Below are 13,091 nucleotides of genomic sequence, written 5' to 3'. Positions count from 1 at the left end.
TTATTTATCTCTCATCTGGTCCCTAAACTGATACTTACTCTCAAAGTTTGATCCGCACTCTCATTCATTTCACTCAAAATCATGGCATCCCGTTGTAGATCCAGTTTCCGATCATACACCTCCTTAACCTTGAAAACTGGTGTTATATCATTGGCAATATTCTCATAGAGATGTTCCTCTTCCTCATCCAAGGCGGCCTTCTTTTTCAGCGAAGTCCTTTCGGCAGGTTTTATGGGCATGGCGGTGCCATCCTCTCCTCTCATGGGTGGATTGTGTTTTAGCAAATCCGGTTTATCGTGATCCAGCTGCCATTTATTGTGTGGCGAGGATCTGCCATTCTCCTTATCATGCCTGCCATTTGTTCCCGCCATCTCCTCACTTACCCTCCTCAGAGGCAGAGATCGCTTGGGAGAATTGCGACTGGAGGAAATCATTGGATATTTCGTTTTTAATTTCTCCTGTTCTACTTTCGAAGCGGCTATACCGAAATAGGAAAGTTCATGGTCGCGTAGCTGACGGGCTCCACGGGCTTCTTTGATGATTTTCAATGAGTCTTTGGTGGGTAGACTCGTCTGATAGGGTTTGTGTGGTTGGGTTGTGGTGGTGGCTGTGGTGGGTTTGGTCTCAGCTAAAAAGGGAGAGAGGGAGAGGGGAAGAGAGAGAGCGAGAGGAAATAAGTGAGAAGTTGAAAAAGGTGGTGGGGAATTTTGATTTACTCACCATTACTGCTGACGGTTCTTGGCTTTGCTACTGGTGCTAGGGGTTTTACAGCTGTGGGGATTTCCGTGGTGGCCTGTGGTGAATGTAATTTAATACTCATCACATTTGAGTTGGGTAGATCTGTAAGGAGGTGGAAAAAAAATCATATTTATTAGAGGTTCTTGAATTTGCTGGTACTGTACACAGGTTGTTATGAGGAAAGTTTGGGCGAACCGCCCCGTTTGCATGGTGGTGAATTTATGCGAAGATGAGGGGGAAATTGAAGAACATTTACCCTGAACTTATCTTTTTTGTCGGATGAGAATTTATATTTTTTTGGAAAAAATTTCACCCTTAGCTCTTCCAATCTCTGAGGCAATTCAAAACATCTAGAGATGTGAAAAAGATATTCAGACGATTATTAGGGCCTTGAGGCAAAACGGAAGACCTAGCTGGGTATTTCTTTCATTGAAATTGTTAAAGTGATCTGAAATTCCTTGTGGAAAGTTGTGATCCTTGGGGCTCAAGAAAGAAGTCTGCCAATTTAAATGCCCAACAATACGAAGTGTAGATAACCAGCGATCGCGACAAACCTTTTTCGTCGATGAAAATAGTACTGTCCTCATCCATCCAATTTATAACATTATTTGACAGTAATCTGTCAAACGTAAAGAGAAGGAAACGGTGTTCCTCAGTGGCGATTATTTGGGTCTTGAGTTAAAAGGAGGCTATACCGAAGACCCAGCTGGGTATTTCTTTCATTTAAATTATTAAAGTGCTCTGAAATTCCTTGGGGAAAGTTGAGCTCCTTGGGTCCGTCCCCAGACTCAAAGAAAGAAGTCTGCGAAATTTAATGCTCAACAATTTAATGCTATGAAGTAAAGATACCCAGGAATAGCGACTAGCCTTTCCTACGATGAACCTCGTACTGTCCTCATCCATATAATTTATGCCATTTTTGGGCAGACATCTGGAAAACGTGAAGTGAAGGAAACTTAGTACTTCATGGCAGATATATATTTCAATCCAGCCAAAAGAAATACAAGTATCTTCCTGCAAAATATTTACTTCCTAACCAGACCTATGAGGTCTACTAGGGCAAAAGTAATTTTTTTTTTGGCAGACAGATAAGGGAAAATTCAATTCGAATTAGAGGAGATTCCATTTCAAACTAGGCATCTTCCGATTTAGGAAATTATTGCAAACTCAAGAGGAAAGTGTTGCCTAACCGAAAAGAAAAAAATTGGTAAGACATTTGGGCGCCACAGCACAAGAGAAAAAATTTAAAGACAAATTGAGGATCTTTTGCCTCAGACTAACTTTCCGAGGAGAAAAAAAGAGAGTCTAACTCTCATTCTGACAAAGATGTAACATTTGGAGAATCTGAAGATTGGCAAGATCTCAGAACAGCTTGGAATAGCATGACGGAGATTGGCTATCAAAAAAAAAAAAAATAAATAAATAAATAAATTAAAATGAAAGCTAAGCCGGGGAGAATCCAAAGCAACAAAAAAACGGATTAATTATTATCAGCATCCAGTCCAAAAAAAAAAAAAAAAAAAACCTAGGCTTCTCTACTACTTTCTCAAGTCCTCCCAGACACCAGAAGCTATGGGCCTTGAAAAGAGCGTTAAACTCTGGATGCTCTGAATTGAAAATGGTTGAAACAGCAGTACTAGAAAGGTAATCCAGCGAAAGAAGGCACTTTTCTGAAGAGTTTTGAAAGGTATTTACGAAAATGGTGATAAAATGGCAAGCTGTTAATTATTCTTGAGAGAAAGAGCAAAAAATTTCGGAGGCTATCCTGTAAGAGTAATGAAAATGTATTTACGAAAATGGTGATGAAAGCTCGACAAGATCTTGGGATACAGTGACGGAGATTGGGAAAAATAAAAAAAATAAATAAAAAGAAAGTAAAATACGCAGTCGAATAATGCGGATGAAGCAGTCTAGATATTGCCACTACAAAGGGGGAGAATTTAGAGAAACAACCAAAGGAGTAATTTTTATCTTCATTCAGCCCAAAATAAATCCACATTTTGCTCTCACGTTCCCGCAAGCGAGTCCTCCCAAAAGCCAAAATCTATGATCCTTGAAAGAAATAATATTTTACCGACTAAAAACTCTTCGGTTGCCTGAGGATCTTCTGATTTGAAAATTATTAAAACAGTAGTAATAAAAATTTGAGTATAAGGCAAGTTTTGAAACGTATTTTCGAAAATGGTGATTTTATGTGGTCTTTGGAAAATTATTGTTCTTCAACTACGAAGATGACCTGCTTAAGGTATGACGATCTAGAAAGTCGTCCACAGCGTTCCTTACAAATGAAAGCATCGGATTTTGTTGGTCATCCTGCTGGAAGAATATAAAACGTATTTTACGAAAATGGCGATAAAAATGTGCTCCAAGCAAGCTTAAGGGAAAGAGCAAAATATTCCGGAAGCTATCCTTTACGAGTATTTAAAGTTTTTTTAGGAAAATTTTGATGAAAGCTCGACAAGATCTGTGGATACAATGACGGACAGTAGCAAAAATAAATAAATAAAGAGAAAGAAAGTAAAGTACGTAGTCGAAAAATGCGGATGAACCTGTCTAGATGTTGCCAATACAATGGGAGAAATTTAGAGCAGAAACCAGTGGAGCAATTTTTATGTACATCCAAAAGCAAACCTTTTTGCTTCCACTTTTCCGCAAGCAATTCCTTTCAGAAGCCAAAAGCTATGATCCTCGAAAAAAATATTTTTCCGACAAAAAACTCCTCCATCACCTGAGGATCCTCTGAAGCAGTAGTAATAAAGATTTGAGGATAAGGAAAGTTTTGAGACGTATTTACGAAAATGGTGATATTTTGTGGTCTTTTGAAAATTATTGATCTTCCAATACGAAGATAAACTGTTTAGCATATGACGATGTAGAAAGTCTTCCACATGTTCCTCACAAATGAAAGCTTCGGATTTTGTTGGTCATCCTGCTGGAAGAATATAAAACGTATCTTAAGAAAATGGCGATAAAAATGTGCTCCAAGCAAGCGGTTAATTATTCTTGAGAGAAAGAGGAAAATATTTTGTAGGTCTTCCATCGGGAGGACTTAAAATATATTTACTAAAATGGTGATGAAAGCTCTACAAGAGCTCTTGGGATAAAAAGCAAAAATAAATAAAAAATAAGAAAAACAACGTCGAATAACGCGGATGAAATCGGAGGAAGTTTTCTATATATTTTCAATACAAAGATGAGAATTAAGGACACAAACAACCGCGTTATTTTTCAACTGGATCAAGCCCAGAAAAAGACCTGCATGTTCTCTAACTATTTTGCAAGCAAGTCCTTCGTTTTGCCAAAAAGAAACTCCTCGATCACTCGACTATAAAATCCTGGGTCCTCTGAATTGAAAATAGTTGAAATGTGCTCCAAGGCAAGCCGTTAATTATTCTTGAGAGCAACAAATTCCGTAGGTCTTTCAGTAGGAGGATTTTAAAAATGAATTTACGAAAATGGTGATGAAAGCTCGACAAGATTTGGGATATGAAGGATATTGGCAAACATAAATCAAAATAGAATGAAAGCTACTTAGCCGAAGTAGGAGAGTTTCCCAATAGAAAGGGGAGAATTTAGAGCTACAATCAACTGAGTAATTTTAATCTGCATACAGACCAAAATAAACCCACGCTTTGCTCCCACGTTCTCGCAAGCAAGTATTTCCAGAATCCAAAAGCAATGGCCCTCGAAAAAAGCTCAATATTGCCAATTAGAAACTTCTCGACCACCCGATCGATCCTCTGAATTGAAAATAGATGAAATATCAGTAATCGAAAAGTAATCAGTAAAAGAACGTAATTTCCGTGAAAGTTTTGAAACGTATTTACGAAAATGGTGATATTATGTGGCCTTTGGAAAATTGATGTTTTTCAACTACGAAGATGACCTGCTTAAGTTATGACGACGTAGAAAGTCTTCCACAGTGTTCCTCACAAATGAAAGCTTCGGATTTTTTTGGTTATCCTGCTGTAAATATATAAAACGTATTTTACGAAAATGATGATAAAATGTGCTTCAAGGTAAGCGGTTAATTATTCTTGAGATCAACATATTCTGTAGGTCTTCCAGTAGGTGGATTTTGAAAATGTATTTACGAAAATGGTGATGTAAGTTCGACAAGATCTTGGTATACAATGACGTATATTACCAAACATAAATCAAACTGGAATTACAGCTACTTAGCCGAAGTAGGAATGAAATCGTGGCGACAGCTGAGAGGTTGCCAATATAAAGGGGAGAATTTAGAGGTACAATCAACTGAGTGAGTTTTATCTGCTTCCAGACCAAAATAAACCCACGCTCTGATCCCACGTTCTCGCAAGCAAGTCCTAAAGCAATGGTCCACGAAAAAAGTTCAATTTTGCCGATTAGAAACTTCTCGAACACCTGACTGTAAAACCCTGGATCCTCTTAATAAAAATAGTTGAAACATCAGTTATAAAAAGGTAATCAGCGAAAGAACGCAATTTTCGGGAAAATTTTAAAACGTATTTACGAAAATGGTGATATTATGTGATCTTTTATAAAATTGTTGTTCTTCAAATGCGAAGATGACCTGCATAACTTATGACAACGCAGAAAGTCTTCCTCAGAAATGAAAGCTTCGAAGTTTGTTGGTCAAGGTAAGAATATAAAACGTATTTTACAAAAATGGTAATAAAATGTTCATCTAAGCATATATTACTGAGAGAAACAGATAAACTTTTTGATTCGTTCCAGTAGGAGGGTTTGAAATGTATTTACGAAATGGTGACGAAATATAAATCTAAATAGAATGAAAGAGACACCTTTACTTGGTCTTTTGAGAGCACGAAAAGAATGGTAGAAAAGAGCAAAATATTTTGCAGGTCTTCCAGTGGATGAATTTCAAAAATGTATTTACGAAAATGGTGATAAAAGCTTAAAATTTCGGAAAGGGGATATTAGGGACTTATTTGCAGAGGATGCCAATATATTTCAAAGGCCTTCTATTTGAAAGGATAGAAGCTATGTTGGGTTATCCTACTGTTGTCCAGAGTATTTAACAATTCTTGAGGAAAGTGTTGAGAGCTCGACAAAACGACAAAGAAATGCAACAATATATTTATAGGAGTTCGTGTCGAAGGATATAAAATGTATTTGCGAAAATGGTGATAAAAGAACAAAAATTTACAAGGAAATGTTGAGGATTCATTTCTTGAAAATATCAAATGTGTTTTAGACCTTATATTTGAAAAAAATCTCAGGACAGGCTGTTTTTCTTGTGAGAAAGTAATTTCTCCACAGCTATAAAACCTATTTAACGAAAATTGCAATAAAATATGGTAAAGGACCTTTAAACAATTCTTAGCGTAAATTTTGAGAGTTCGAGAAGAAAATCAGAAAAGAGGAGCTTATAAATTGTATTTTTTGAAAATGGTGATAAAATATATGGCAGGTTCAGATTTTCAAACCTCCACATTATTTACCCATAGAAAGACATGTGATTATGTATGTAATTCTGCCGGAATAATGTAAAATGTATTTTATGAAAATTGCGATGAAATGTCGCGCAGAACCTGTAACAATTCTCCTGGGAAATTTCGGGAGCTCCAAATAAAAAGCAAACAAAGACGAGGGGTTTAATCGATTTTCTCTAAAAATTTGAAAAAAAATTAGTAGATTCAAATTCTCAAAGGAATTTTGGAATGTCTGTCGTGGCGCCCAATCGTTCACAAATCAATAGACAAACAACGCCCATCTTTGAAACAAATTAAAAATATTTCTCGTTTTTATTTCAGATGTCAGCAAAATGGATGAAAACTAGTTGTATAACGGAAGGAATCCCAACATGTGACCTGAGAAGCCCAAGAAAAGTTTAGAAATATATTCTTTGGCATAAGAAGGATTCATGCTCAATGTGTATAGACCTCTTCAAAAGATAAGGCATCCAAGAAAATGTATTTACGAAAATGGTGATAAATTTAATTATACTTGAGAGAAATTTTTGGGAATTCAAAGAGAAAACTTGAAAAGAGGAAAGAGTAAGTTCTATCTTTTGAAAATGGTAATAAATAATACGTCCGATTCAAATTTTCAACGGAGGTTTGGTTCTCTGAAATACCAAGACACTCTGTTGAATAAGTGAAGAGAAGGTAAGACTTTCCCAGAGAGGAAAGTGAAACAAATAGTTCGATTGCAAGTTACATCTGACAAAAAAGGAGGCTAATATTTCAGAGATCTGGAAGATGCAGATTCCTTCTTAAGCTCGTGGTAGGACAAACAGACGATAACACTTCTTAGATTATTTAATCTTATTATTTTTGTTAAAGGTAGGACAGATTACCCAACTTCAGGTAATCATACTTTTCTCAGCCACCTGGAGACGACCCAGATAGGCATAAGTGGGTCTTCCTTTATTCCTAGAATAACTTAAAAAATTTAAAATTCTGTAGGGGGTGTTATGTTCGTATTCTTCTTTTGGTGTAGATTTTGGAGTACCTTTTAGGAATTCCAGTAAATAAATTTGAGGTTAGGAGAGGTATGCTTGTGCCTGCCCAGTGATTGTGAGTATTAGGTGAGGGTTTTGTTTTGCCTTAAAATGTAAATTCAGCTAAAATTTTGAGAGAGCTTATAAGATGATCTACTTTTACAGAATTTCTGAGGTCAGCTGCTTTCTTAACGACAGGAAGTCATTAAATCTATTCAGAACTCATTTCATTTACCTGTTTTCTCCAATGTTTTTCCACTGGCCACTTCTGTCGAATTGTCGGTATCAATTTTCCATATGGTTTTCTTGGCTTTTAGGCGACTCCAGCTATGTGAATGTTCTAGAGCAAAATCATCCTCGTATGAGGAGCTTTCCTGGGTTCCGCCACCACTATCACTGTCGACATGACCACGAAAATAGCTTTTGACTTCTTCATCGGCACTATCCTCCTCATCCTCCTCGCCATTTTGACTGGGTGAAATTGTGGCAGCATCATAGATGAGACGTAAACGTTGCAGCTGCTGGCTAACCGGGATTTGTTCATTACCCAAAAAACTTAATCGTGGACCGGAACCATGACGCACAAATGAGGCCCCCGAATCGGTAGAAGTTTTACGCGAATCCAGGGAGAATTTCCTTGAGTCGTTGGTGGACCAAGAGGAGTTCGAGGAGAAGCTTGTCGATTTGTAGAGATGCATATTACTGGGCTCTGTATTCTGCAAGGGATCTTGGAACTCTTGCGTTGACGATGATTCCTGATAGCTATTCGAACGTAGCATTATCTTGGGCTGGGTGGCAGCCTGGGCCTCTATGGAGGCAATACTTAGACGCCGCATTGCCTCATCAAATTCTGTGGCAGAACGCATAGTTTTGATAATGAGAGTGGTCGATTTCAGACCCTCATCCAATATCCGCTGATGATCTTTGAGATCTTGCAGCAGCATTTCTTGGGCACTAAGACGCCGCTGGGGCCTCGGCTGTTGACCTGTTCGGGTAGCGGTAGAAAGTTGTGTGGTATATTCTTAGTGCGTTTTATTTTCGGATTGACGTTTTGCTTTTGACAGTCATTAGCGATTTTTTAGTCATTTTGTTGTTGTTTGTTTTGTTTTAGTGCTGTTGTTTTTGTTGTCGATTATTGATTAGAGATTCTACATTCGATTTTTAGTTGGCAAAATAGTAGAGTGATCTACGTAATTTAATAGCTTTTAAAGCTTTCAAAGTTTTTTTTTTTTTGCAAGAAGTTCGTTTTTGAAGGTTAAGAGCAGAAAAGAGAGGAGAGAGAGAAAAGAGAATTGTGTAGTTTTGGAATTAGTGAAATTAGAAATTAGTTTTATTTAAAATTCAATAAAATATTAGCTAGGAAAAGATGCTGTGAAAGGCTCTAAGCAGGCACTATGGGAGGACAAAGGTGTAAAGTTCGAGGATCCTTCAAAGGGAGAAGGGAGAATTATTTACCCAAGGAAATATTTTTTCCATGAGATTTTCTTGATACAGGAATAGAGAAGAAGAGGTTCCACTACTTTTAAAACTACTAGAGACCATAGTTCAGGGGATAAATCTATAACCCAAAAATTGAAAGCGGTGTTGGAAGCATATTAAGCTGGTGCTAAGATATATAAGAGCTTGGTGAGGAGAAGCGAAAAAAAAGCAAAACTGGAGAGAATAACAAAGCTACGGAATCAGGGATCTTGTAGAGAAATACATAAAAATAAGTTAGCCTCGACATGTCGGAATTACGCAAACATTTTTATAAAAATATTTAGGGAATTTTGAAATTTTGTAATGTTTCGGGGTTCTGCTTAATTAGAACCGATTAGGAAGAAAGATTAAATAAATAGTATCAGTCTTCATGTTGGAACATAAGAAAAAAAACTTTCCGGAGCTAAAACAAAAGGTTCATAGGTTTAAAGATGCTTCCCAAAAATCATGGCGCCCAATATGGAATTCTTCGGAATTCATAAGACCAACAACACTCATCTTTTAATTAAATTAAAAAAAAATATTTCTCTTTCTTTTTCGATTCATGTTGGAACATAAGAAAAAAAACTTTCCTAAGCTAAAAAGAAGGGTTCATAGGTTTAAAGTTGCTATCCAAAATTATGGCGCCCAATATGAAATTCTTCGGAATTCAAAAGACCAACAACACTCATCTTTTAAATAAATTAAAAAAAATATTTCTCTTTCTTTTTTCGATTCATGTTGGAACATAAGAATAAAACTTTCCGGAGCTAAAACGAAAGGTTCATAGGTTTAAAGATGCTTCCCAAAAATCATGGCGCCCAATATGGAATTCTTCGGAAATCAAAAGACCAACAACAATCATCTTTTAAATAAATTAAAAAAATGTTCTCCTTCTTTTCCGTTTCAGATATGGATGGCAAAATGGATGAAAACTATTCGTATAACTGCAGGAGCTCCAAAATGTGACCTGAGAATGGCCTTCCAATTGATAGGATAGAAACATATTTAAAATATTTTTCTTTTTCATTTCAGATATGGATGGCAAAATGGCTGGAAACTAAGTATATAAAGGCAGGAGCGCCAAAATATGACCTGTGGAAGGCCTTCCATCTGATTGGACAGAAACTACATTGGGAAAGATCCATTCGAGGAAAATTCACAGTCGAAGAGTGCATAAATTTTGTTTCTCAAAGTTAGGCCCACTTTTTGACTTGGGAAAAGATGGCGTGGTTCGTGGATAAACCCGCTGGAAAGTTATAAAACGTATTTACGAAAATGGTGATAAATCGAATTATATTTGAAAGAAATTTTTTGGAAATTCCAAAAAAGAAAAATGTAAAAGAGGAGGGTAAAAATTGTATCTTTTGAGAATGGTAATAACAAAATACGACAGATTCAAATTTTCAACAAAATCACAAGGAAAATGTTGTGCAGAAGCTCTAATAATTTTTCGGGGAAATTTTGAAAATTTCCTAAGATCCGGCAAAATGTCTGAAAATGATTTGTGTAACTGCAGGAGCTCAAAAATGTAACCTGAGGAGTTCAAGGGAAGTTTAGAAATATATTCTTTGACATAGGAAGGATCCACGCTCAATATTTCTAAACCTATCTAATTCCTCCACGAAAGATAAGACACCCAGGAAAATATATTTACGGAAATGGTGATATACAGGGATCAGAAAAATTTTCTATCGGAAGGAAAACCTAAATAAGTTTCATGTTCGTATTCGCTCCATTAAGGTTTTCATCTATCCATAAAGATCTCCTTCAGGGAACAACATGAGCGCATGGCTCAACATAACAGATCTAAAAGGGAAAATTGCAACACAATGTTCCAAAGGAGACTCGAATTTTTTCTCCGCATCCAGGTCCACGATAAAGAGGATTAGGGCACTCTCCTTATTTCCCAACAGGTTAAGAAACTAACTAACACGAAAATGCATAGAAGTTCCTTCATATGTAGAACCCTCTACCCATGTGAAAACGTATTTACGAAAATGGTGATATTCAGTTGCTTGGAAGCCTATTAAGACGTCAAGAAAGTTAGATTTTAGACCACTGGAAGGGCTCCTATTTACTTACAATATTCTTCTTCTGTAGAAAATATAATGGACAACCAAATGCCAGAAGAAGTCTTTCTAGGTATACAATTAATAAGCCTAAAATGGAATTTTATTTTTAGCCGAAGGAGATCTAGAGAGTCTGTAGACCATAGAAAAACTGAAGAGCCAGGGATTCTATTTATCATAGACGATCTGAAGGACCTGGGAGCATATTTAATAGAAAAGAACTGAAGGGCCTGGGAGTAAATTTAACAGAAAAAGGTTTAAGGGCTTTGGATTATGTATGTTACCCTCAGACGACCTGAAAGTCTGCGAGTCACTAAAATTCGCACAGGTTCCTCTATAAATAACCTTCAATCTATTTTAAGACGAACTTTACGAAAATGGTGATTTTCAGCGGAAAATAATGATGGAAGCCTATGAAGAAACCTCAAGAAAGTTCGATATTGGTCCACTAGAAGGGCTTCTATATATACACTTATAATGGTCTTCTTCTGTAGAAAATAAAATTGTGAAGATGGAGGAATATAGGAATATTAGCGGCCGATAACCTGAAGTAGTATGAGTCAAAAAAGGCCTATATCAGGTCAATATGAGTCTAAAATAGAATTTTATTTTTAGCTGAAGTGGCAGGATATCTATAGTCCGCATACGAGATGTCGAGAATCAGTGTAGTTCAGAGAATATGTTGCCTAGATGAAGGTTCTGGAAATTTATTGCCCATAGACGAATTGAATGTCTGGAATTCTATTTTCCACAGATGAGCTGAAGAATCTGAGAGTAAATTTAATAGAAAAATGCTGAAGAGCCTTGTATTCTATTGCCTTCAGGCGAGCTGAAAGGCCAGCGAGTCTTTAACTAACACAAAAATTCACAGAGGTAACCTTCAGTCGATTTCAAGACGTATTTTACGAAAATGGTGATATTCAGTGAAAAATAAAGAATGTATGTATGGGCCATAGACGAGCTGAAGTGGGCCAGGGAGTCTATGGCCCATAGACGAGCTGAAGTGGGCCAGGGAGTCTATGGCCCATAGACGAGCTGAAGTGGGCCAGGGAGTCTATGGCCCATAGACGAACTGAAGTGGGCCAGGGAGTCTATGGCCCATAGACGAGCTGAAGTGGGCCAGGGAGTCTATGGCCCATAGACGAGCTGAAGTGGGCCAGGGAGTCTATGGCCCATAGACGAGCTGAAGTGGGCCAGGGAGTCTATGGCCCATAGACGAGCTGAAGAGGGCCAGGGAGTCTATGGTCCATAGACGAGCTGAAGAGGGCCAGGGAGTCTATGGTCCATAGACGAGCTGAAGAGGGCCAGGGAGTCTATGGCCCATAGACTCCCTGAAGAGGGCCAGAGAGTCTATGGCCCATAGACGAGCTGAAGAGGGCCAGAGAGTCTATGGCCCATAGACAAGCTGAGGGACCTTCAGTTAATTGAATAGAAAAGGGATTAAGGTCCTTGGATTCTATTGCCACAGACAAGTTGAAGGGCCAGCGAGACTATTGGCCATAGAGGAGGTGAAAGGTCTGAGAGTCTATTGCCCATAAACTAGACTAGAATGTATCTTCACAGACGAGCTGCAAGGCCTAGTGCCCATAGACGAGATGAACGGACAAAGAGTATATTTTTGCTCATATGCGACCCGAAGGATCTGGGAGTCTATTGTCCCAAGAGTTGAAGACGAACTGGCCAATACACGTATCATAGACGAATTGAAGGAAGTCGGTTGCCCATAAACAAAATGAAAGTTAGGAAGTCAACAATTTATAGATAAACTGAACTGAAGGATCACGAAGTCCATCAACTATAGAAAGCAGAAGGGTTTGAAAGGAATGATTATTGCGATATATCTGTATTCTGAAGCTCTGACATCTTCATCCTATATATGTGATGAATGGATAGGAAATATATTTCCCAGAGACGATCGGAAGCATCTGATAGTCTATTGCCCATAGGTTTGAAGACGAACTGAAGGGACAGGGAGTCTATGGCCCATATGCGTGCTGAAGATCATGGGGTTGTATTGCAGCGCCAGGGAGTCTATTGCCCATAAATGAGCAGAAGGTTAAGAAATCAATAACTTATAGACGAGCTGAAGTGCCATTAGGAAGGGTATTATTTAAGGACGATTTGAAGAACCCGAGAGTCTTTTAACTATGGAAAGCTAAAAAGTTTTTAAAGAATGACCACTGAAATATATTTTTACTCTAGAGCTCTGACGTTTTCCCAAAAGGACAGGGAGTCTATGGCCCATATGCGTGCTGAAGATCATGGGGTTGTATTGCAGGGCCTGGGAGTCTATTGCCCATAGATGAGCCGAAGGTTAGGAAATCAATAATTTATAGACGAGCTGAAGTGCCATTGGGAAGGCTATTATTTAAAGA

The 13,091-nt window shown here is 37.7% G+C and overlaps 1 protein-coding gene across 6 annotated transcripts in view; it reads right to left on the bottom strand.

The window, feature by feature from the left end:
- Nucleotides 1–13,091, bottom strand: part of LOC101898946 (mucin-4) — a 155,280-nt gene that overhangs the window by 15,519 nt on the left and 126,670 nt on the right. For 5 of the 6 annotated variants that reach the window (XM_059125120.1, XM_059125125.1, XM_059125126.1 and 2 more), the window contains 3 exons: nucleotides 7,422–8,171; nucleotides 721–840; nucleotides 39–628 (listed from right to left, as the gene is read on the bottom strand). In XM_059125120.1, coding sequence (XP_058981103.1) covers nucleotides 39–628; nucleotides 721–840; nucleotides 7,422–8,171 — 1,460 coding nt within the window. The remainder of the gene's footprint in view (nucleotides 1–38; nucleotides 629–720; nucleotides 841–7,421; nucleotides 8,172–13,091) is intronic. The other variant, XM_059125124.1, reaches the window with a different exon arrangement.

The sequence above is a fragment of the Musca domestica genome, unplaced genomic scaffold (assembly GCF_030504385.1).
Source record: "Musca domestica strain aabys unplaced genomic scaffold, Musca_domestica.polishedcontigs.V.1.1 32, whole genome shotgun sequence".
Classification (NCBI taxonomy): domain Eukaryota; kingdom Metazoa; phylum Arthropoda; class Insecta; order Diptera; family Muscidae; genus Musca; species Musca domestica.
Note: the sequence above shows the minus strand (reverse complement) of the source record. Positions and strands in the feature narration are given on the sequence as shown.